General features: G+C 40.2%; 1 protein-coding gene across 1 annotated transcript in view; it reads left to right on the top strand.

Annotated features, from left to right (window-relative positions):
• The first annotated feature begins 1754 nt into the window (after positions 1-1754).
• The window catches only part of FHIP2A (FHF complex subunit HOOK interacting protein 2A), a 29184-nt gene continuing 8133 nt past the window's right edge, over positions 1755-22805 (top strand). Inside the window, exons 1-12 of the mRNA XM_077779509.1 lie at positions 1755-1917; positions 6730-6899; positions 8769-8873; positions 9328-9450; positions 15332-15625; positions 15819-16015; positions 17488-17602; positions 18370-18446; positions 18530-18722; positions 19154-19323; positions 19709-19852; positions 20697-20787. Coding sequence (XP_077635635.1) covers positions 1770-1917; positions 6730-6899; positions 8769-8873; positions 9328-9450; positions 15332-15625; positions 15819-16015; positions 17488-17602; positions 18370-18446; positions 18530-18722; positions 19154-19323; positions 19709-19852; positions 20697-20787 — 1827 coding nt within the window. The 5' untranslated portion in view covers positions 1755-1769. The remainder of the gene's footprint in view (positions 1918-6729; positions 6900-8768; positions 8874-9327; positions 9451-15331; positions 15626-15818; positions 16016-17487; positions 17603-18369; positions 18447-18529; positions 18723-19153; positions 19324-19708; positions 19853-20696; positions 20788-22805) is intronic.

Below are 22805 nucleotides of genomic sequence, written 5' to 3'. Positions count from 1 at the left end.
GGTTTCTTATTTAAATCAGCCTCCTGGGAGAGAGACTCACAGGTAAGCCACACTAGCCTGCATTGAATTTGACCGGAACAACAAAGGTCCCAACACAATCCTGTGAGACCTCTGATTTAGTGACTTGGAAATGGAGTCAAGTCCCACAAGTAAAATAACCAGGAACAAGGATGCTATAATTCCTTATATACCAAGGTGATGCCCTTGAAAAACTTAACAAATTGCAATATTTACATTTAAGAAATTAGGGACTTTTTTTTGAAACACCAGATTTCATTTGAGTTTGTCCTAATTGTTAATACATTTAACTATCTACATAAACGATGGTGTATAAAAAACCAGGTCCCCCAAAACAAGACAGTGTTGATATATTTTGAAGACGATCCTAAAAACAAGTAGCTGATTAAAACAGATCTTTTTTTTTTTAATCTTAAAAGTTTCAAGAAGGTTATTCTATTTTCCAAAGGTCACACTTTCTAATTTTCTTCCTAATTTTTTTCTCCATGTCTCCCAAATATCTTCCCTCCCCATGTTCTTCTTGAAGGATAACAATCCCAAAAGTTTTAATCTCTTTTGTTAAAGATCTTAAAGCTTTTTAAAAAATTTCATAGCTCTCCATTTGGAAACGAGGTGAATACTAACAGTCAACCCAGTGCAATTCCGAACAGCGCACCCAGGCAAGCAGAAGAGTTCGTGTGAGAATGTTCGCGATGCCCTAAAGACATTTCATCTTTGGGATTGACACCCTGAAGGTGTCCAGGACCAATGTTTATAATTTGCCCAATCATTCTGAGATGGTTTTGATGAGATTTCGTACTTTAAGGTCTATGAGTGAGGCCACCAAGAAATCAAAATGGAACAGGTAGTACACGAGTAACATGACCTCTTAGCTCATTGGTGTAGACGAAGGAGATGGAAATGAAAGATGACTGTGCCATGCATTAGGTTCCCAGAATAGAAACCTGGCTGTCTTTAAGTAAGCCAGGGCAACTGCAAACCTTCTGACCGAAATTCATTGGGCCGTAGTAGGACTAGGTTGGGGTGGGGGGAGCATTCTCTCGCTCACTCTATTTTAGGAAAAGACAGTGTTGTGGAAGGTGCAACCAGGTCTATTTCTATCCGTTTTACACACATTTGGAATACTTGGCAGGTTTGCTGTGAGACGGCCGAAGGGATATAATTTTGGCCTTAAAAATGTTTGAAGTAAATTTTAAAGCTAAAATGTAAAACATTTATGGCTTTGTGGAATTTAAATTGGTAGTGTCTTGTTCACATAGGTATTTTGCTAAAAATAAGCACTGCCTAAGCCAGGCTTAAAAAGAAAAGATTTACATCCGTATGTCACTGAAAGTAGGGAACAGTTTTAATCTGATTACAGGGTTGACTTTGGCATGTGTGTTCGTAGTGGTGACGTGTAACTAATTACATCGCAGCTTTTTACGGTTTTGTGTTTCAAAGTCCTGGGTACGAAGATCCCTGGTTATTGCTAATTTCATTTCACTGATATTTTAAATAAGACATTGCATCTTTTCATTTCACAGTTACTTTTCAAGCTATACGTAGTTACTAGTTTCAGGGAGGAAAAAAAGAATCCCAGTTGTTATAGTTTAATAATAATATTGATAAATGTGTTTTTCCTCTTTCTTAATCATTTTTACTTTCTTGACTGTGTTTCTCTTCGATATCTGACATATAGCATCGAATTAAAGCTCATCCCTTATTTTTATGCTGCTTTGTGTTATTAGTAGACAAATATAGAGTTATACTGTATGGGAAATGTTTCATGCCATTTTCTTAATCGTTGTGGTCTTTTTGTGTGTGTTTGTGTGTCTGTGCAGCTTGCACCTTCTCTTCCTTTACAAGAAGATTTTGTTTATCACTGGAAGGCAATTACCCATTACTACATAGAGACATCGGGTAAGAAACAAAGCTAATGTTAATTGAACAGAAAATTTATAAAATACTAAAATATGTTTCAAATTAGTTTTCAAAGATGTTTTATATTTAAATATATAGACAAGTTATTTTACTTCTAGTTCTTCTTTTAGATTCATTTTTAAAAATGTGTCTATTGAGTACCTGCTATGCATCGGCATTGTTCTAGGCCTGGGTGATAGAATGAACAGTAAATCAAACAGGCGAAATCCCTGTCCTAAGAGAGGTTATATATTGACTATGTAGAAGCGAACGATAACACAAATACATATAGTGTGTCAGGTGGCAGGTAGTGAGGGGAAAATGAAGCCGGCTAAGGGGATAGAAGTATATACATGGGGCGAAGGGGTGCAGCTGGCTCTGGGAAGGTAGAGAAGGCCTCATTGCCCAAGCTGACCTCTCAGTTGGAATCAGAAGCAGAGAGAAAATAAATCTGGGGGGCTGGTGTCAGGAAGAGGACTGAGTGCAAAAACCCTGAGGCTGGAGCACGCAGTGTGCTCGGCATATGCTAGGAACTTCAAGAAAGCTGGTGTGGCTACAGCAAGGTGAACAAGGAGGGAAGCCTGAGGAGGTGACATCAGACAGGAGCGGGGTACCTTCACAAAGGGCCTTGTAAGCTGTTATAAGGGCTTTTAGCTTTTACCCAAGGTAGGAAGCTTGAATTAGAGGGTTTTGAGTGGCGGTGTAACATAATCTGTTTTAAAGGGACCACTTTGGCTTCTGTGAACAAAATTAGATCTAAAGAATGCAGAGGTGATGCTGTAGAACCATTAGGGGACTTTTGGAATGGTCTAAGCAATGATGGTGGCTTAAACCAGCGTGGAGCTGGTAAGAAGTGATGGTATTCTGAATATATTTTGCAGAAAGCTTTGTTGATGGATTGAATGTTGGGTGTGAGAGGCTGAGTCAAGGAAACTCCAAGTTTTTGGACTTGGGCAGTTGGAAAATAGAAAGACCACTTAGCAGCGCAGGCAGACTGTAGGAGGAGCAGGTTTGTAAGAATATTTTGGACATGTTATATTTGAGATGCCAGTTACATTCCAATTGGATTTGTCAAGTAGACCGTTGGAAATAGGAATCTGGAATTCAAGGTGGAGGTCTAAGCCGGAGATATGAAATTGAAGTCATCACCTTTGGGTAGGATTTAAAGCCATGGGATTGGATGAGATGTTCTAGGCAGTAAGGATAGATGGAAGAGAGAAGGTGTTCAGAAATGGAGCCGTTGGTCTTAATGTTCAGAGGTTAGGATGATGAGAATAGTAATAAAAGATACCACTTTTGCCAGTGGGGTGGCAGACACCCAAGGTAGAATGGTGTCCTGGGATTTGGAAGAGAGAGAAAAAGATTAATTGTGTCAATTGATGGTGATGCCTGGGTAATGAAGACTAAGAAAGGATCTTTGGACTTAGCCACGAGGAGCTCATTAGTGGACTTGATAAGAGCCATTTTAATAGCAAGGAAGAGAGAGAAGACCTGATTGGAGTAGGTTTAAAAGAAAATGGGCAGAGAACCTGTGTAGACAATATGTATAGATTGCTCTCTTATGTCAGGGGAAAGGTGAGCCGAGAAGTAGAGCAGTAGCCAGAGGGAGATGTGGTGTCAAGAGATGAATTTATTTATGTGTATATATATGTAATCTCTACACCTACAATCCAGAGATCAAGAGTCATATGCTTTTCCAACAGAGCCAGCCAGTTGCCCTTCAAGAAAGGGCTTCAAAACATTTTTTTAAAGATGGAAGATACTGCAGTTTGTACTTTGACAGAATGATAGAGCAGGGAGGGAAAGGTGGACAAGGGTTAGATACCATAATTTCTGAGCCATACCCTTAACTAGGCAGGGGGGATGGGGTCTAGTGCACACATGAAGGCTTAGCCTTAATAGGCCTGTGGACAGGCCATCCATTAAATAAGGTAGAAAGCAGAACATACAAGTATAGGTTCAGAAAGAGGGTGGATGTGGTATACGGAGTCTTCAAAAGTTATTTTCTGGTTGCTTCTGTCTTTCTCAGTGAGTAGGAAGGATGGAGAGTAAGGGAAATATGAAATAAATTAGGTCAGAGGTTGACCAATTTTTTCTGTAAAGGGCCAGATGGTAAATATTTTAGGCTTTGTGGGCCCTGTGGCCTCTGTCGGAACTACTCCGTTCTGTTGTTGTAATGCAAAGGCAGCCATCAACAATAAAGAAAAGGGTAACTTTCCTTTGTTCCATTACAACTTAAACACATGGCAAGACTGGATTTGTCCCATAGGCCAAAGTCTGGTGGCTCCTGAGATAGTCAGGCAAGCTGATGGGGTCATAGGTGATTCTTCTTTAAAAGAAAAAAATCCTTCACATGTGTGTAATAAGGAAAACTTAGACAAAAAAAATATGTATAACTTTCCATGTAAAATAGGATTTCTACCTTAATTTGGATATTTAGACAGCAGACCTATTGGAAAGGTTTTTGAGAGGAGCTGCGTTTTCAATTGGTTATTCTTAGCCCATATGAATATTTCACCCCTCCATAGCTTTAAGGGAAATACTTTAAAAGAAAGGCCTTAAGTTCTTGCTTTTAATGATTTTTTTTAATAATGTAGTAGCAGAAACAAGTATGTACTTTATAATAAAATATGGGACAAATGTGTCTGCATCAGACACAGAGAGAAAACAAAGGGAAAAGTGGGAAGAGGCAATCTATAACCTGGATTTTATTTTAATTTTAAGTTTTTGTTTATTTATTTTGAGAGAGAGAATGAGTGTGAGCAAGGGAAGAGAGAAAATCTCAAGCAGACTCTGTGCTGTCAGCACAGAGCCCAAAGCAGGGCTCGATCACACAACCCTGGGATCATGACCTGAGCTGAAATCAAGAGTCAGATTCTCAGCCGACTGAGCCACCAGGCGCCCCTTTAACCTGGATTTTAAAGGATGAGTAAGAGGTTGCAAGATAGAAAAGGAGGGCAAAAGAGGTAGAAGGAGTAGCCAGTGCTGCACACAGAGACCCACATACAGCTTAGGAGGGATGAGGGTACATGGCAGAAACTACATCTTACCTTCCTAGGGAGCAAGGATTTTAATTTGTCAAGTCAAATTGACAGTTCATTTGTTTCTCAATTTAAAAAGTCTTTCTGTTCCTTTTTCTCCATTAATAACTGTAATCAGACCATGCTTGAACATTCAGTTTTCCCTGGAATGTTTATATAAAGTCTGCAATTAAAGGGGAAAATCATTAACAAAAAATTTCAAATAAGCTTACAAATTATCTTCTATTGGCTCCAGGCTTCTCATTTTAGAAGAATACAAAATGAGACATCTTAAGTTAACATTTTTGAATTCTTACTATGTGCTAAGGCACAGAGCTTTACACATGTCATTTCATTAAAATCCTACAACAACACTTACTGGTGTTGATTAGCCCCATTTTATGGGTGTTGGTGACTGAGGCTTGAATAGTTGGCCGAGGTCATCCAACTACAAGTGACTGAGCCAAGATTTGAATGCAGGTTGTCTAACTCCAGGCCCCATGCTTTTCATACCTGTGATATATTATATCAAATTTGGTACATATGTCCTCTTTGGAAACAAAGGTGACGTTTGTATTTCCATTGTTTTCCTCCATAGGGTTTAGTGTCATGGTTCACATTGTGTGTGTGTGTGTGTGTGTGTGTGTGTGTGTGTGTGTACAAACACATGCACACATACAGACAAAGCAACACACCAAAAACATAGCACACTAGGATTGTGTTGTACATACTATGAAGGTACTGAGTAAATGACAATAGAAAATAGAAACATAAGTAAGAACGTGGCATTTCCAAGTATATTTTGATGTTTATTTATTTTTATTTTGAGAGAGAGAGAGAGAGAGAGAGAGAGCGAGGGCATGCAAGCATAGGAGGGGCAGAGAGAATCCCAAGCAGGCTCCACAGAGCCCAACACAGGACCCAATCTCACAAACTTTGAGATCATGACCTGAGCTAAAATCAAAAGTTGGATGCTTAACTGACTGAGCCACCCAGTATATTTTGTATTTAAATATTCTAGAAGACTTCACATTTTATTAAGAGTAATTTAACCCCTTTATTAAGAGTAATTTTAACAATAAGGGCAGGTTGATAAAACCATGTGATTTACAAGTCAAACTGTGAACTCTAAAGTATCGATTAATTTTTATCTTAAAAAATCAATAGTATTTGTGCAAATTCTCCTGAGAAGAAGCTTTAGCTTTGTGAGTAGTTGTCTGCTAATGAGAGACGTCCAAAAGTTTCCTTTGAGCTCCTCGTGTGTTCGCAAATGGAGATTAATTAGGGGCTATACGTGTCTGGCTTCTCAGTGTCACAGTGATTCAGTAGCAGTCAAAAACAGAACCTGTCCTTTCTGCATATCTTGCCTAATTCAGCTTAATGTTTAAAGGCCAACTTATTTCTATATAAAGAGACTTAAAATTCAGATCTCAACTGGCTGATTGAAAAAAATTTTTTTTAATTCTAAGTGCATACAAAATTTTGGTGTTATATGTATTTTTTCTTGGTCAAGTTCCCATTTCCATATAAATGGCTCTTATTTTGAATTCTCATGCATGGAGATTAGTTAGTAGAATATATTTCAGAATATTGATTAATTTTTTTTATAAGACTATGGCAAAAAGAATCCTCTGAATCCTGGCAAAGATAATTATACCATGAGTGTAAACTCAGGTGTATAGTTCAGATTTTTCTCAGTTTGAATTGGAATAGGGAAAATATCAAGAGCATTTTGGATACAAGTATGCAGTTTTAAAACATTTGAATGTTTGATGATTTTTTTTTTATTTAGATGATAAAGCCCCAGTGACAGATACAAATATCCCTTCTCATCTGGACCAGATGTTAGGTATTTTGCTACAAGAAGAACGGGAGCGAGAGTTCGGAGTGACAGGACCGTGCATGGAGTATTTGCTGCATCACAAGATCTTGGAAACATTATATACCTTAGGGAAAGCCGACGTAAGTTCCTAATCCATACTGTGTTCTTGGGCATGTAATAGACGTATTAATGTCTTAGAGATCGAGAAGCTGCCAAGTACTAAATTTAATTATAGAGGGAAATATCAAGCACGGCAGGATTCAAGTCAGGATGCTGAAAAACAGAAAGCGTGCGGGCTGTGCGAATGTGACTTTCTGTAGAGCCCGCAAAGCCCCTAAATGCTCTAGACAACAACTGGCACTTAGGCTGCTTAGAATTACAGTGTAAACATTTTTGAAAATAAAGTCAAGTTCACATACTCAGAGCCAAAGGACATGAGAAGGAACCCATTGAGCGTTGTGTTATGAAAATAGGGATTCTTTTTCACAATCCTGAACGGGAATGTCATTATTATTCTGACATTACCTCTACTGCTGAGTGGAACCAGTTTTAAGTTTTTAGGCCTCAGGAATCTTGAGAAATCTTTGCCAAACTGATACTGTGGTATAAATAATATTCTTTACCAGGAAATTTTCAAATTGTGGGTGAAGGCAAGTTTCAAAGCCTATGGTGATATGAGGGATGGGGAAGAGCTTTGGCTTGCAGTTGTGAGGCCTGGCTTTGTCACTAATATGCTGTGATCTGCAGAGGCCCTTTGGTTCATCTGTCTCTTTAAAATCAAACACGTGGTCAGGGAAGGCCTCTACCAAGTCTAAAAACCTGTGGTTTCGTTCTGTGAATTTCTGTAATATATGTCAAAATCCAACTGACAAAAATAATGAATAAACATCTTGAAACACCAAATAGACTCATGAACAGTGGTATTAAGGACAGTTTGCTTTTAACCAAGTCTGTAATACTCCTAATTCATTTTAAGTTAAAGTCAGGCAATTTATATTTTAGAGACCAGACATCTGCTTCCGGTACCTCCCTGCTCTGTCGTGTGGGGAGAGGGGCTTTGCAACACTAAGTAGAATATAGATTAATTGGTTTTTGAGTGAATGTTAATCATTGTACCACTGGCAAATTAATTTTTATATTGTTGATTAAAACATTGTCAATGTTTTATCTGAATGATGCAAGGTATTTACTATTTAAAAAAATACTGTGCTTAAGATTATAGTCGATACTGTTTCCGGAGCGCATGATTGTGATGAAGCTGTGGAAATACTCATTTTTGTGACTGTTTTCATTGCGAGGCAGCATAGGCAGGTCAGTCACAGAACGTAGAACCTTGTTAGATCGTGGTCTCTTAACCCACAGAGTAAGTAACCATTTACCTCCTTTTCAGCAAAGATTTAAAACAGCTGGTCTGTCATAAAAACTTCTTTATTAACTATTCCTTGTTTATAATAATCGTAATGTAAATAATTTTGCAACTAATGTAAAGCAGCATTGTTGGAATAAATCACAGCATTTTATACCAGAGGCTTCCTTTTATTTACATATGTGTGTTAGGAGGCTTTGTTTACTCCTACATCTCCGTGATGGAGGGTTATTGACCACCCGTTATTAGTGTAAGTAACAAGATTCTGCTTTTGCTTTAGCCATGGAGTTAACCATAAGAGCTTCATGTTTCCATAGCATTTAGAACCCGAGCAGGTTGATGTTGCCTGGACCAGAGTCTCACCAGCGTGTTATTACCATGCTGCTCGTAATTACATTAGCCTGTGGATCCATAAGCTATATTATAGTCCCAGGTGTAGTTTTATTTCCAGAATGCCAGTCATTAATACTTGATTGAGAATTTTATTCTGACGAACTCATTAGTTGGCCGACTGCTCTGCCTTTTGAGAGTGAAATATATTCACATATGTGTTTCTCCTGTTCTTTAATTTAAAGGCTTTTGAGTAAGTGTGTCTGCATTGTCTGTTTTCTTCTTGTCTGCGTTTCTTTTTTCGCATGCCCAGTGTCCTCCAGGAATGAAACAGCAGGTTCTGGTGTTCTACACTAAGCTCCTGGGAAGAATCCAGCAGCCGTTACTTCCACACATTAATGTACACAGGCCAGTGCAGGTATTTTCTTCCCCTTACATAGAAGTCTTTGATTTGATTTCTTTCAGTGTATAAATTATTTAATATGATTTTTCTAAGAGTAAAAATAGTAAAGGAAGTTACTGTAAAAATAACATGTAAATTAGCAAATACTTGACCTTTTTGGTCTACCCGATGCTGTGTTATATATGCTTTTTATATTTTTCTTTTAAAATTGTACATGTTAATTTTTGCTTTAATTTATCTCTGTGGGGTCTCAAGGAGAGTTTGTTGTGTGCCTCATTAATTTTTTAGGCACTAATTGAAAAATTGGTAAATCTGTTAGGTTATAGGTGATAAATAGTGTTCTATCTGAAAAATCCAAGGTATTTGCATTATTTGAAAAATGTAAATACTCTTATGACAAACAGATGGCTATTTACATACTTATAAAAAGTAACCTAAGTTTCAAAATTTGTTTTAAATTTTTTGACAGAAATTAATTCGACTCTGTGGTGAAGTCCTTGCAACACCAACAGAAAATGAAGAAATCCAGTTTCTCTGCATCGTGTGTGCAAAGCTGAAACAAAATCCCTACTTGGTTAATTTTTTCCTGGAGGTATGGTATACTTCTTGTCAGTCTTCAAAGCATGCTTATATTAAAATTATTTTGAGAATTGAATTCTGTAAGTAATATTGGAAGGAATTACATTTTGTGGGTATCATATGGCTCATTTTACTTCCTAGAATTATTTTTCATTTAAGATTACCATTTTGTTTTAACTTAATTTTCTGAGGAAAACAATTTTCGAGAGAATAGCTGAGCCGGATACATGGGGCAGCACAGGGCCTGGACAAATAGAGGCAAGGCTTAGCAGGAATGTGGTCGGAAGGGGGAAATCAGGGAGAGAGAAGTCACAGGCGTTTATGGGCTATCATGTTTTCAGCCAAGCGTGCACTAATGTGGAGCGTGAGTAACCTGGCCTGGGGTAGGGACGGTGTGTGCAGGTTTGAACAGTATGTGCAACATCACGAGTTACCTCTCCAGCTTGAGATCACAGTTGGGATTGCTCTTGTATTCTGTACTGTCTTTTCTTACCCATAGTCATTGAATCATACTTATTACACCAATTGATATTTTGGGTTTTACTTTTAATTAAAAAAAATTTTTTTATAGTTTATTTTTGAGACAGAGAGAGACAGAGCATGAGTAGGGGAAGGGTAGAGGGAGGGGGAGACACAGAATCTGAAACAGGCTCCAGGCTCTGAGCTAGATGTCAGCACAGAACCTGACGCGGATGAACCGTGAGATCATGACCTGAGCCGAAGTTGGATGCTTAACTGACTGAGCCACCCAGGCACCCCGCGTTTTACTTCTAATTTTAAATTAGACCAATTTTTTTTAAGTTTATTTATTTTGAGAGAGAGAAAGAGAATGAGCACGCATGTGCGCCTGAGCAGGCGTGGGACAGATTGAGAGGGAGAGAGAGAATTCCAGGCAGGCTCCATGCTGCCAGCATAGAGCCCAACACGGGGCTTGAACCCACCAACCACAAGAGCATGACCGGAGCCGAAATTAAGAGTCAGACGCTTAATCAACTGAGTCATCCAGTCGCCCCTAAATCAGATAATTTTTATGTATATTCTTCTTTCATTCACTTCTTTTTTTCAGCAGTGAAGTCATTAGGAATATTAGTAGAAAAAACAATTTTGATTTTTTGAAAAATCTGTTTTTCTTTTTTTGTTGTTTTTCTTTCCTCCTAGATTAGGTATAAGTTACATACAGTTCAGTTTCCCCTTTTGGGTCTACAGTTCTCTGAGTCTGACACACAGTTACGTAGCCACCACCACAGTCTAGCTACACAGCGGTTCCTCCACTCTCTCACACGTCCCTTGTTGCCATCCATTCTCCCTGTCCCCAGCAGTCACTGGTGTGTTTCTGTCCCAGGTTTCGTCTTTTACAGAAAGTCACAAAAATGTAATCAGCGTTTGGGGTCTGGCTGTTCTCACTTGGCAGAATGCATTTCAGGTTCATTGACAAGTTTGGTCCTTGATATTGTTGAGTAGCATTCCACTGTGTTGGACGTACCACACTTGTTTATCCGTTCAACCAGTTGAGGGGACTTTGGGTTGTTTCTCGTTTGGAGCAATTATGAATAAAGCCACTCTGAACATTCTCACCCAGTTTTTTTGGCGTGTGGATTTAGGTTTTCACTTCACTTAGGCAAATACCAAACAGTAGGATTGCGGGATCCTGTGGCAAGTGTATATTGATTTTCATAAGAAACTGCCACACCATTTTACTAAATGGGCTTATCATTTTGCATCCCGTCTACAACATATGAGAGTTCCCGTTGTTCCACATCCTTGTCAGAGTTGAGTGTTGTCAAGGTTTGGTTTTGTTTTTAAAACTTTTAGCCAGTCTAGTGGGCAGATTTGTTTTCTATTTCACTTTACGGAGTAAGTCACCTGAGATCTGCTTCTGCACTCCTACTGAAGGCAGGTGGGCAGCCAAGCTGCCCCGTGGCATGGGTTTCAGTTTCTAGGTAAGGATGAGGATTGTGAACGCCAGTTTCTCGTGGTGTGCCTTCTGTTTTGAAAGTTGCTTCAAAATGACTGGAATACAGTTAGGAGTTCAGATTAAAAAAATTTTTTTTATACTTATTCATTTTTTTAAGAGACAGAGGGAGCAAGCAGGGGAGGGACAGAGAGACAGGGAGACACAGAATCCAAAGCAGGCTTCAGGCCCTTGAGCTGTCTGCACAGAGCCCTATGTGGGGCTCAAACTCATGAACCGTGAGATCATGACCTGAGCTGAAGTCGACCACTTAACCAACTGAGCCACCCAGGTGCCCCCAGATTTTAAGGACTTGTTCATTAGACTGATATTACAGTCCTTTTAGTTTTCGAAATAAATATATCGAGTATCTCCATCTGGCCAAGTCTGAGATGTTTCTTCTCAAAGTTCACTTTTACTAAAGTTTCCTTAGATACCCTGGTTACTTAAGTGCATGGATTTTGCCCAAGCTTAAGCTTTAAGGACTTATCAGAATCTCTGAAACTTACTCAGAAGTGCACAGCCATAGATAAGAAATAGAGGAAATTTGTGGGCATATGTAGGGTGATAGTGAGATCTACTTTACTTGTTGTCAGAGAAATCTTTGTATTTAGACCTCACTACAAAGAACCCCTTTTGGAATCAGTGACATGTCCCTAAAATGCCCCAGTCTTAAAGCACATACTCTCCAAAGCCTGAGGTGGTAGGCATCTTCATTTTCTCAAGACTATTCATAAGCCTTTAATGTAGTTATTACCGTCTCCCTGGCATTAGAGTTATTTAAGTGCATTTTATTTTCTCCTGCTGACCAATAATCTCCTTGAGGACAAGGACTCTGTCTCATTAATCTTTGGATTCCCGCAGCTTCTCTAGTATCCAGTATAACGTATAATAACTGCTTAAATAACGCTATTGAATGAATGACCCCTTAGAGCAGTGCAGCTCTATTACTTGTAAGTATACAGCATAACAAAAGACCTTGCAGTTCTCATGCATGTGTCTCCTGAAATCTAATCTCTCTTTTCATCTATCAGCTACTATCTACATCTACTAAGGTTTAAATGCATATGGTCAATGAGTTAGAAACAGTCTTTGGCCTAAAGGAGTTTATAGTCTGGTGACAAGGTTAAGACTAATAGTCTGTCATCTGAGGTAGAGTAAAGTGAGTATCATAAGGGTACAAAGTAAAAGTACCTTAAGCCTTGATAGAATGAAGGGATTACATCTGCTCTTGGTGGCCAGGAAAGTCTTCATGGAAGAAACTACCTTTGATAGGAGCCTTGAGAGATGTTTAGAGGAGAAACAGAGAACATAAGTAAGGGAAGGAAGATATAGAAGTTTGTGGTGTGTTCAAGAAACAGTACAGTTAGGATATATGATAAGAGAAGGGCCTGAAGAAATAGACAAGGAATTGGTCAAAGGCTTTGAATGGCAGGACGAGGAACGTGAACATACCTGCAGTCACTGGGGAGCCATTGAAGATTTTTGAGCAGAGGTATTATTATTTGGTGACATCTGTGCCTTAAGTTAAATTGGTGGCAGCATCTTGTACAGTAGATTCCTTTGAGTGGAGAAGGAAAAGCAGAGGAACCAACTTGGCAGCTGGGGGAGTAGCCGCAATGAGTAGGAAGACAGACTCGAGGTGGGAAACAGTGGGTTGGAATGAAGTGAGTATGTTCAGGAGACGCCCGAGGTAGATTCTGCATGGTCTTGGGCAGGAAGAAGAGAAAGGATGGCGAATGCCTGAACTCCTGAGCCAGCAAGGCTGTCACTAACAGACAGAACGGAGCCCTAGGGGAGCTTGTTTTGAGGGGAACATGGTAATTATGCTTCTGGATGTTCTGAGTCCTCCTCGTATCCTGATGGAGATGATTGACAGGTATCTGGTCTTACAGATCTGTGATTTGGGAGCAAAGTCTGCGTTCAAGAGATTGGAGGTTGTGTGTGTATAAAAATACTTTGGCTGTCATTAAGATCTCGGAAGTGGAAAGGGAACAGTTCCAGTAAGGACCAAAGTGCAAGAGAAGGCAGCAGTTCCTCATCTCCTACAGAGCTTTTTATTTATTTTTTTTTTAAATTTTTGGGTGTTTTATTTATTTCTAGGAGAGAGAGAGAGAGACAGCGTGAGCAGGGGAGGGTCAGAGAGAGAGGGAGACACAGACTCTGAAACAGGCTCCAGGCTCTGAGCTGGCAGTCGGCACAGAGCCCGACGCGGGGCTCGAACCCACGAACCGCGAGATCATGACCTAAGCGAAAGTTGGACGCTTAACCGACTAAGCCACCCAGGCACCCTAGAGCTTTTTAAAAATGCAGGTTCCATCACAATGTTGGACACCTGAAATGAATGTAACATTGTCAACCATACTTCAGTAATGTAAACACATAGATAAAAATGTAGCTCCTTGGCTCCTCCCTGGATATTCTCATCCGGCAGGTCTGGGTGTGACCCAGGAGTCTGTATTTTTCTGAAGCCCCACAGAAGACCATGATGCCAACTGCTTGAGTCATACTTTGAGAAACACTAGTTTAAGGACAGAATGCTGGACTAAAATTATTCTTCTCTTCACCATTCTTATCTGAGATACCTCCAGCAATATTACTAGAATTTTAGATGGAATCGAATGTTTTCCATTCATAAAGATTGTGATTTGCAATTGATATTGTAGGAAATGGGGAAGTTCTATAGTTCTACAGAAGCGTTTTCTTTTAACATGTGCTCTGGGCTTGATTTCTTAAGAAGATTGGTCCACACTATATTTTTAACTGTAATAAAAGTGATTTATAATAGCTATACTATAACGTTGGAAATAGAACTTTGAATTCATTTAGCATTTACTGCACCTCTGTGATGGGTGAAATACGGTGTTAGTGCCTGTGGAGAAGCTGGTTTATGACTTCTAACCTGTGTGTGATTTGATTTTTGCACTCATGTTCAAATGGAAAACAAAATACTTTTGGCTTCAAAACAAATGATTACCTTCAGTTGAGATTCTTCTTCTGTCTGGGTGTGTGTGTTTTGGGGAGGTGGGGCCAATATTTCAAGTAAACCTTTCTTTTTTCATCAAGAACACTAATAAAAAGGTTCTGAGAGTGGCACTTGGGTAACTCAGTTAAGCGCCTGACTGTTGATTTCAGCTCAGACCAGGATCTCACACTTCGTGGGATTGAGTTCTGGTGTTGGGGTCCATGCTGACAGCATGGAGGTTGCTTGAGATTCTTTCTGTCCCTCTCTCTCTCAAAATAAATAAATGTTGGGGCACCTGGGTGGCTCAGTCGGTTAGGTGTCCGACTTCGGCTTAGGTTCTGATCTCTCAATCCATGAGTTCAAGCCCTGTGTGGGGCTCTGTGCTGACAGAGCCTGGAGCCTGCTTTGGTTTTTGTGTCTTCCTCTCTCTCTGCCCCTCCCCTGTTCATACTCTCTCTCTCGAAAATAAGGAAACATTGACAAAAAATTTTTTAATAAATAAATGTTAAAAAAAAGTCCTGAGAATATTGATTTCTTTTTATAAAGCAGAAGTACAAAGGAAAACATAGAAAAATCGTCATAGAAACCCATCTTAAAAGAATAAATGTGGAGGCTACATATTTTCAGTAGCCCAGTGAGGAGGAAACACTTAATTGCAATTGAAACCTCCTGAATCTTCTTTTTTTATTCCCCACTAACATGAGTTGTTTGCAGCAGCAGTCAAATAGTAATCACTAATGCTGCTCATTGCTTATGGTCATGGTACATTTTGTAGTTAGTGTGAAAAGTGTTCTAGATGCCTGTACAGTTTTAAAATATGTAGGGTTGCCGGGGTGGCTCAGTCGGTTGGGTGTCTGACTTCAGCTCAGGTCATGATCTCACAGACATTGAATGTTAATTATCGAAAAACCGATAAAAATGTGATTTGTTTTATAAGTCTTTTGATAGGAATCTTACAGAACATGTGTTGTTTTTCAGAATAAGTTGAAATCATTGGCTTCCAAAGGAACACCTGATGTAATTTCAGAAGACACAGCGAAAGGTCAAGATTCCTTGTCAACAGACACGGGACAGTTGTGTCAGCCAGAGGAACTGTCTGGTGCCATGGGGCTGGAGCACACGGAGTTAGAAGATGAGCCTCCACACCAGATAGATGACCTGTCCACGAGCTTGGATAATCTCACCATTACCTCCCTACCAGAGGCCACCGTCGTCCGTCCCAACCAGGATTACAACTTAGTGAATTCCTTGTTAAATCTTACTAGAAGTCCTGTGAGTCTCTTGCACTCTTTCCCCCACCCCCACAACCTGATCACAGTTACATGCATTTGAAATAGAAAAAAAAAAAGAAAATCTATTCTTATTTTAGTGTAAAAACGTTCCATCTTTTTAAGTTGAATTTTTTCCAAACAACTTGACACACATCTAATTCAGGAATTGATGGGGTGTGTGTCCTTCCCCTCAGGACGGCCGAATAGCTGTGAAGGCCTGCGAGGGCTTGATGCTGTTAGTAAGTCTGCCGGAGCCCGCAGCCGCCAAGTGTCTCACGCAGAGCACCTGCCTGTGCGAACTGCTGACCGACAGACTGGCCTCGCTGTACAAGGCCCTACCTCAGTCCGTGGATCCCTTGGATATTGAGACCGTGGAAGCAATTAACTGGGGGTAAGGACCATTCCTCGTATTTCCCCCTGCACTTTTAAGTTCCCTTCCTGTTTTGCAGTGACCTAGAAGTTTAGTGTTGGAAAATGGGTTGTTACTTGTGATCGTTAAATGGGATTAATTTCTGAGACTAATTTTAAACTCGTTACCACTCAGGAATGAATTGGTATGGGAACAATCCAGCTGTTAGTTATTTTTCCACTCCAGCGATCAATTAAGACCTTAATTACATTAAAACCAATAACTATCTGATTTTTTCCCCCAAAAGACGGAGCATCCTTTTATAAATATATTCTATAGCCTCCAGAGGAGTCTTGTGTTTTGTGGCCTGTGTATGTAGACTTTCTCCTCTACCTTATTTTTTTTTTTTACCCCTTCTACCCATCTTTTGGGGCTCCCCCTGATTCTCCTTGTAGGATATGATTATCACAGAACATTTATAAGTTTATGAAGCAGCATGAGGAAAATTGCTCCAAATCCCATCATGTATGAGCAGCCCAATATTTTAGTATAATAACCTGTTATAATTTTTCTGTGTATTTTTAACTCTTCCTTGGTTTGCCTTGCCTTGTCTTTTTTTTCCTCACTTTTTAAAATTTTAATTTATTAGAGAGTGAGTGTGAACAAAGTAGGGGCAGAGGGAGAGGGAGAGAGAATCCCAATCAGGCTCCATAATCAGCATGACCCCCCCCACATACTCAGGCTCGATCCCACAACCCTGGGGCCGTGACCAGAGCCAAAAGCAAGAAATGGATGCTCAACAAACAGCNAGACCCCCCCACTCCCCCCCCCCCAGTATTCTGCCAACATCTGTAGGGCAGACCCAGTGGTTTACTTAACTGTTGTATTTTAAGGCAGGAAGAGAAGCAGGCTGCTTGTTTCTTTTTGCACACCTTCCTTTACCTTCCTTTCATCCCAGCGGGTGAGAACCTCCGACACTTCATGCCTGCCACTTGGTCGTACTTGTGGTGGAAGCCTGAGGAGCCATCTGTGTGGTTTTTCCTCCGCAGCTGTGTACTGTGTTTGTCTCTCTCTTCCCATTTGATGAATGAAAGTTATAACTTTGATTTAAAAGGTTTCCTTTTCGGGGCGCCTGGGTGGCTTAGTCGGTTAAGCGTCTGACTTTCGCTTAGGTCATGATCTCGCGGTTCGTGGGTTCGAGCCCCGCGTCGGGCTCTGTGCTGACTGCCAGCTCAGAGCCTGGAGCCTGTTTCAGAGTCTGTGTCTCCCTCTCTCTCTGACCCTCCCCTGTTCACGCTGTCTCTCTCTATCCTAGAAATAAAAAAAAAAAAAAGGTTTCCTTTTACCCTTGGTTTTCTTTTTATAAAATCCACATCTGATAGTCATCCCGGGTTCCTGCGTAAATATATCTTACTGTGTAAGTTCATACACATACCTCATCTTTCCATATGTACTCAATTGGATGAATGCTTTCAGATAACTTTGAAGTAAGCCTTTTTCTCCCATGTCCACAGCTTGGACTCCTACAGCCATAAAGAAGATGCTTCAGCGTTTCCAGGAAAACGAGCCTTAATTTCATTTCTGTCCTGGTTTGATTATTGTGATCAACTCATAAAGGAAGCACAAAAGGTTTGAATTTTTTTGTTATTTACTGATAATTTTTAAATGTAAATGTCTATGAAGTAAAATTTCCTCAGTTTCGGTCCCCAAATATATTTCAATTGTCTTAGGATAAGTATAGTTCACCAAATAAATACAAGCAGATAAAAAACCGCGTATATATGTGTGTGTGTATGTGTGTTACAAATCTGGAATAGATCACAGTTCAAGTTCTGCCCTTATGTTTCTTCAGGTATTACGATAGAAAGCTTCGTGGGGTGCCTGGGTGGCTTAGTCGGTTAAGCGTCCGACTTTCGCTTAGGTCATGATCTCGCGGTTTGTGGGTTCGAGCCCCGCATTGGGCTCTGTGCTGACTGCCAGCTCAGAGCCTGGAGCCTGTTTCAGTCTGTGACTCCCTCTCTCTCTGACCCTCCCCTGCTCACGCTGTCTCTCTCTCTCTCTCCTAGAAATAAATAAAACATTAAAAAAAAAAAAGAAAGCTTCATAAGGTGACATCGGCCTCCCACCATTTCTCCTCTTTGGGGAGATGTTAATACTGTAATGTGAATGGGATAATATTTTTGTCCTGTTTGTCTTGTTCTTGGAAATTTAGATGAAACATGAAGGACCCAGTAGCTAACCTCTAACCTAGGTTTACGTGCCATCAACAAGATGGTAGCAGGCAAGTTTGTTTTTCCACGTTAACTCAGATGGACAGTGCAGACTGGCTTGTCGACGTGACAGATTAATCTCTTTTCCATGAAAACAAAGGGGATGATGATGCTCCTCTCTTCTAGACTGCTGCTGTCGCTCTTGCCAAAGCTGTTCATGAAAGATTTTTCATTGGCGTTATGGAACCTCAGTTGATGCAAACGTGAGTGGCCCTTTTCCTTTAAAAAAAGAAATTGCTGTGTTTGTGTTATTCTTGCCCACCAACTACCTGTTTGTTATGCGCAGTTCTGAGATGGGTATTCTGACATCAACCGCCCTGCTCCATCGCATTGTTCGGCAAGTAACCTCTGACGTTTTGCTTCAAGAAATGGTGTTTTTTATCCTTGGAGAACAGAGGGAACCAGAAACTCTGGCAGAAATTAGCAGCCACCCTTTAAGACATAGGTTAATAGAACATTGTGATCACATATCCGATGAGGTATGCTATGTAAGGATTTAGAATTGGACATTCTTGGAAATACGACTTTAATGTACTTGTGATGCTTTGAGTGCAGCCTCTTCACGTGGCTCTAAAAATTGAAAGCATGCGGGGCACCTGGGTGGCTCAGTTGGTTAAGTCTGGTTACATCTCTTGGTTTTGGCTCAGGTCACGATCTCACGGTTTGTGAGTTCGAGCTCTGCCTCGGGCTCTGCTCTGACAGTGCAGAGCCTACTTTAGATTCTCTCCCTCTCTCCTTCTCTCTCTGCCCCTCCCTGACTTGTGCTCTCTCTCTTTCTCAAATAAATAAACTTCAAAAAAATAATTAAAAAATAAACCAATAAGTAAAAATTGAGAGCATGACTTACAGGATGACAGGAGGAAAAATGTATTTAGAGATATTTCTCAGCCTTAATCATTTTTGGTTTCAGATAAGCATAATGACGTTAAGAATGTTTGAACATCTCTTACAAAAACCCAATGAGCACATTCTTTACAACCTGGTCCTAAGAAATCTAGAAGAAAGAAATTATACCGAATACAAGCCTGTGTGTCCGGAAGATAAAGATGTGGTGGAGAATGGATTGATAGCAGGAGCCGTGTAAGTTCCCTTCAGCTCTGCGACTTCAGCTTCTCCTACCGAATCATAATTTTCTCTTTCCTCCTACTTCTCTCCCTTATTCATTAAAAAAAAAAAACCTCTTATAGTTTACAAGATTTTCAAAAATAAAGTTTAGATGCCATGATAGCACCACCCCCTTTAAATCACAAGTGGTGTTCATTAAACCTGACGAGATCATTGTGCCCTTTAGTTTGATGTTTGTTCATATACGATATTAATTTCCCTATAAAATGTAATGTTTTATTAGCAAAATTATGTAATGTTTTCTAAGACATTAGAAAAGAGAATGGCAGAGAATCTTCTGGTTTAGGAAATGTAATAAAATGTCTTTTTTTTTAAAAATACATCGTTAAATTAAACGTAGAGATCTCGAGGAAGACCCATTATTTACTGACATTTCACCGGATAACACTCTATCAAATCAAGACTGGCTTAGTTCTTCACCTCCTGCTACCCCAGACCACCCAAAAAATGACGGGAAAACTGAAGTCCATAAAATTGTAAATAGGTGAGTTGCTGTATACATTTGACTTATGTCTCTTTTGCTTGTTTTTATAACCTATAATAGCTGTGCTCTTAGGTTGTTCTAGTGATATATTGTGAATTCGGTTTTCCCTTCTTTAATCTAAAGATTATATCAGCCTTTTGTCATGTTTATATAGCAAGTGACAGTATAGGGGCAATAATCGATAGCAAAAGAGAAAAGCTGTACTTAATACCAAAACAAGTAATAGTGGTTAAATACTCTTTTTTAATAGCAATAATTGTAAGTAATTGCCAGTTGGATCAGCATGGGGAATTTCCAGTTTGACAGATTGCACTTATTACACACGTACTGATGTATCCTGAGCATAGGACTACATCTTTTTGATACTGTGGGGTTTTTTTTTTTTCCTTCTAAAATGCCCTTTCTGTGGTGATGTTCTCTTTCCCCTTTTCAGTGCTGCCCCTGCTGTGCCTGGTTTTGGCAGGTGACTTTAGAGAGATTGCTTGTGGCTCAAGATGCAACATTAGGGTGCATAAAAATCTTCAGTTCCTTACTTAAAAGCCAGTTTCCTGAGATTAACAGTTGATGGTGGTCTGTCATTGTGCTGTAAATGTAGAAAGAAGTCTTCTCAGGCTTATTTCTCCTGGAAGTGAAATGAGTGATTTTTAAATAAAACCTTTGAGATAATGAAAGAGTAATCAGTAAAACGGATTTAAGACTAAGTACTTATGCGTATATCATTTTGTTTTCCAAGTTTCCAAATTTCCATTTGCTAAACTGAAGATATCACTCGATAGTTTAAGGTATAAAGATAATTGAATTGTGAGAGCATTTATGTTACTGCTTGTGGCTTTTTCCATTTAAGTTTTCTCTGTCTGGTACCCGATGAAGCAAAATCATCCTACCATGTCGAGGGCACTGGATATGACACCTACCTCCGAGATGCTCATAGGCAGGTAAGTGAGGTAGTTATTTTTGGAAATGAAATCTAGTGAGAGTGTCCATACACACCTTGTGCCATTACCCACAGTCATTTCTCTAGAGGTTTCCCTTTCTCTGCAAGACCTGAACCCCCTCTGCTATAGCAACTTTCGGCAGGTGACCTTACTAGGCTTTTTACTTACTGTATTTCTGTCTCATGATTGCTTTATGCTTGATCCCCTCCCCTCTTCATCCCTCTGTCTCTCCCCCTTTCCCCTTCTCCTGTGTCTCCCTCCCCCCACTTTCCCTTTCTCCTGTGTCTCCCTCCTCCTCTCTGCCCCACCCTCCTCTTCCCTGCTGATCCAAAAGCTGACTTTTGAATGTTTCTGTCTACCACCCACCCTTGCTCTCAACCCACAGGCATTGCCCTGTCCCCTTCTCTACCTGTTCTCATCCGCACCATTTACAAGCACCTGCCCCCTCCCGCCCTGCCCCTGCACAGGAGCTTTCTGCCTCTCTCTCAAAGGTCTCCTCTGCAGTCGTAAACAAAATGGCCTTCTGTCAGTCTTCTTTCCTCTCTAGCATTTCACAGAATTCCCGGTTTTGAAATGTCTCAAGTCAGAAAAATACACATTTAATTTTCATTTAAATCCTTGAGATTGAAGTGTGCTGTTGTGTGTAATTATCTGCATGTGCCTGTGGTTAGTTCACAGCACTTTCAGGCTGACTGCAAGTCCACGTTGCTGCGTGAGCAACTAGAGTAGTTCTGTAGCTAGTGATGTGGAGAACAAAAGCAAAAGAACACAGGGGAAAAAGCAGACTCCCTTATTGGCCCCCTGACAAGTCCTTGGGACTAGCAGAGTGACCTCCCTCCAGGAGCTCAGCTGCCTGGATGGTGACACTTGGCTGGGGGCAAAGGCAGTCTTAGCTTAACATCACCCTGACCTCCAGGTCCTGTAAGTCTTCTTTCATGTATGAAATCCTCTTAGAAACTCCCTTTATCTCGGGGAAAAATAGTGGGGGAGAGGGAGGCAGGCAAACCACGAGAGACCCTTGAATACTGAGAACAAAGTGAGGGTGGGGGTGGGGAGAAGGGAAGGGGGTGATGGGCATGGAGGAGGGCACTTGTGGGGATGAGCACTGGGTGTTATGTGGAAACCAACTTGACAATAAGCTATTTAAAAATAAAAAAAGAAACTTCCTTTATCTCTACCCCCCAAGAATATATGTTAGCAGCCACCCTCCAGGCATATGGCCCCTAACATGTATCTGAAGGGTCTCATGACTCAACTTGTACTAGACAGTAAGTGACCTTTCCTAACAACAGCCAGCCCCCTCAAGGTCCTGGAAACCTTGCTTCCAAGTTCCTTAGAGACTTTCGCTGTCCCTGACCCCTTCCAACCTGAAAGTATAAAGTCAGTCACCCGTCACAACCCCAGTGCGGTCATTCTGCCCACAGGCCCCGTCCCCACGCTTTAATAAAACCACCACGAATTCCTTCTTGACTGTTTGCTCCTGAACCTCCGTGGTCCCCTCAAGCTTGCACTTGCATGGAACAAGAAAGTAAAGGCAATACAGATAGTAGCAACTGGAATTGTATACTGCTTTTACTCTTTCGATGAAGTCTCATTTCCATTTTCTACAAATGCAGTTATTAGGATGGGTTCAGAAGTGCTAGAAAACAGACAAGAGAGATAAAACAATTTTTAAACTACTTCTGTCTAGGTCAGAATTTCAGGCGTGTTAATGGGAAAATGCTTAATTATATACTGGTGGGTGGTTAAGGATAGAAAACGGTCTGCTGAAAGCCAAATCAGTTAAAACTCACAATATACTGAAGAAGCCAGCTTTTTGATGGTTTTAAATATGTTTTTCTTTTAAAAATTGGAGTTAGTGCTTTATGGCGAGAACATATTTTGTTTCAAATTCAGGTACTTTCCAAACTAGAGAGGTCAAAGTAATGTCACTTTATTGAATAAGGAGAATCTGAAAAGGGAAAGAATTGGGAAGAAAACTGTGCTTAAGTGTCTTTTGTTTAAACTCAAGTAAATTG

The sequence above is a fragment of the Crocuta crocuta genome, unplaced genomic scaffold, assembly GCF_008692635.1.
Source record: "Crocuta crocuta isolate KB4526 unplaced genomic scaffold, BGI_CrCroc_1.0 scaffold138, whole genome shotgun sequence".
Classification (NCBI taxonomy): Eukaryota; Metazoa; Chordata; class Mammalia; order Carnivora; family Hyaenidae; genus Crocuta; species Crocuta crocuta.
This window is presented reverse-complemented; position numbering and strand designations above follow the sequence as displayed.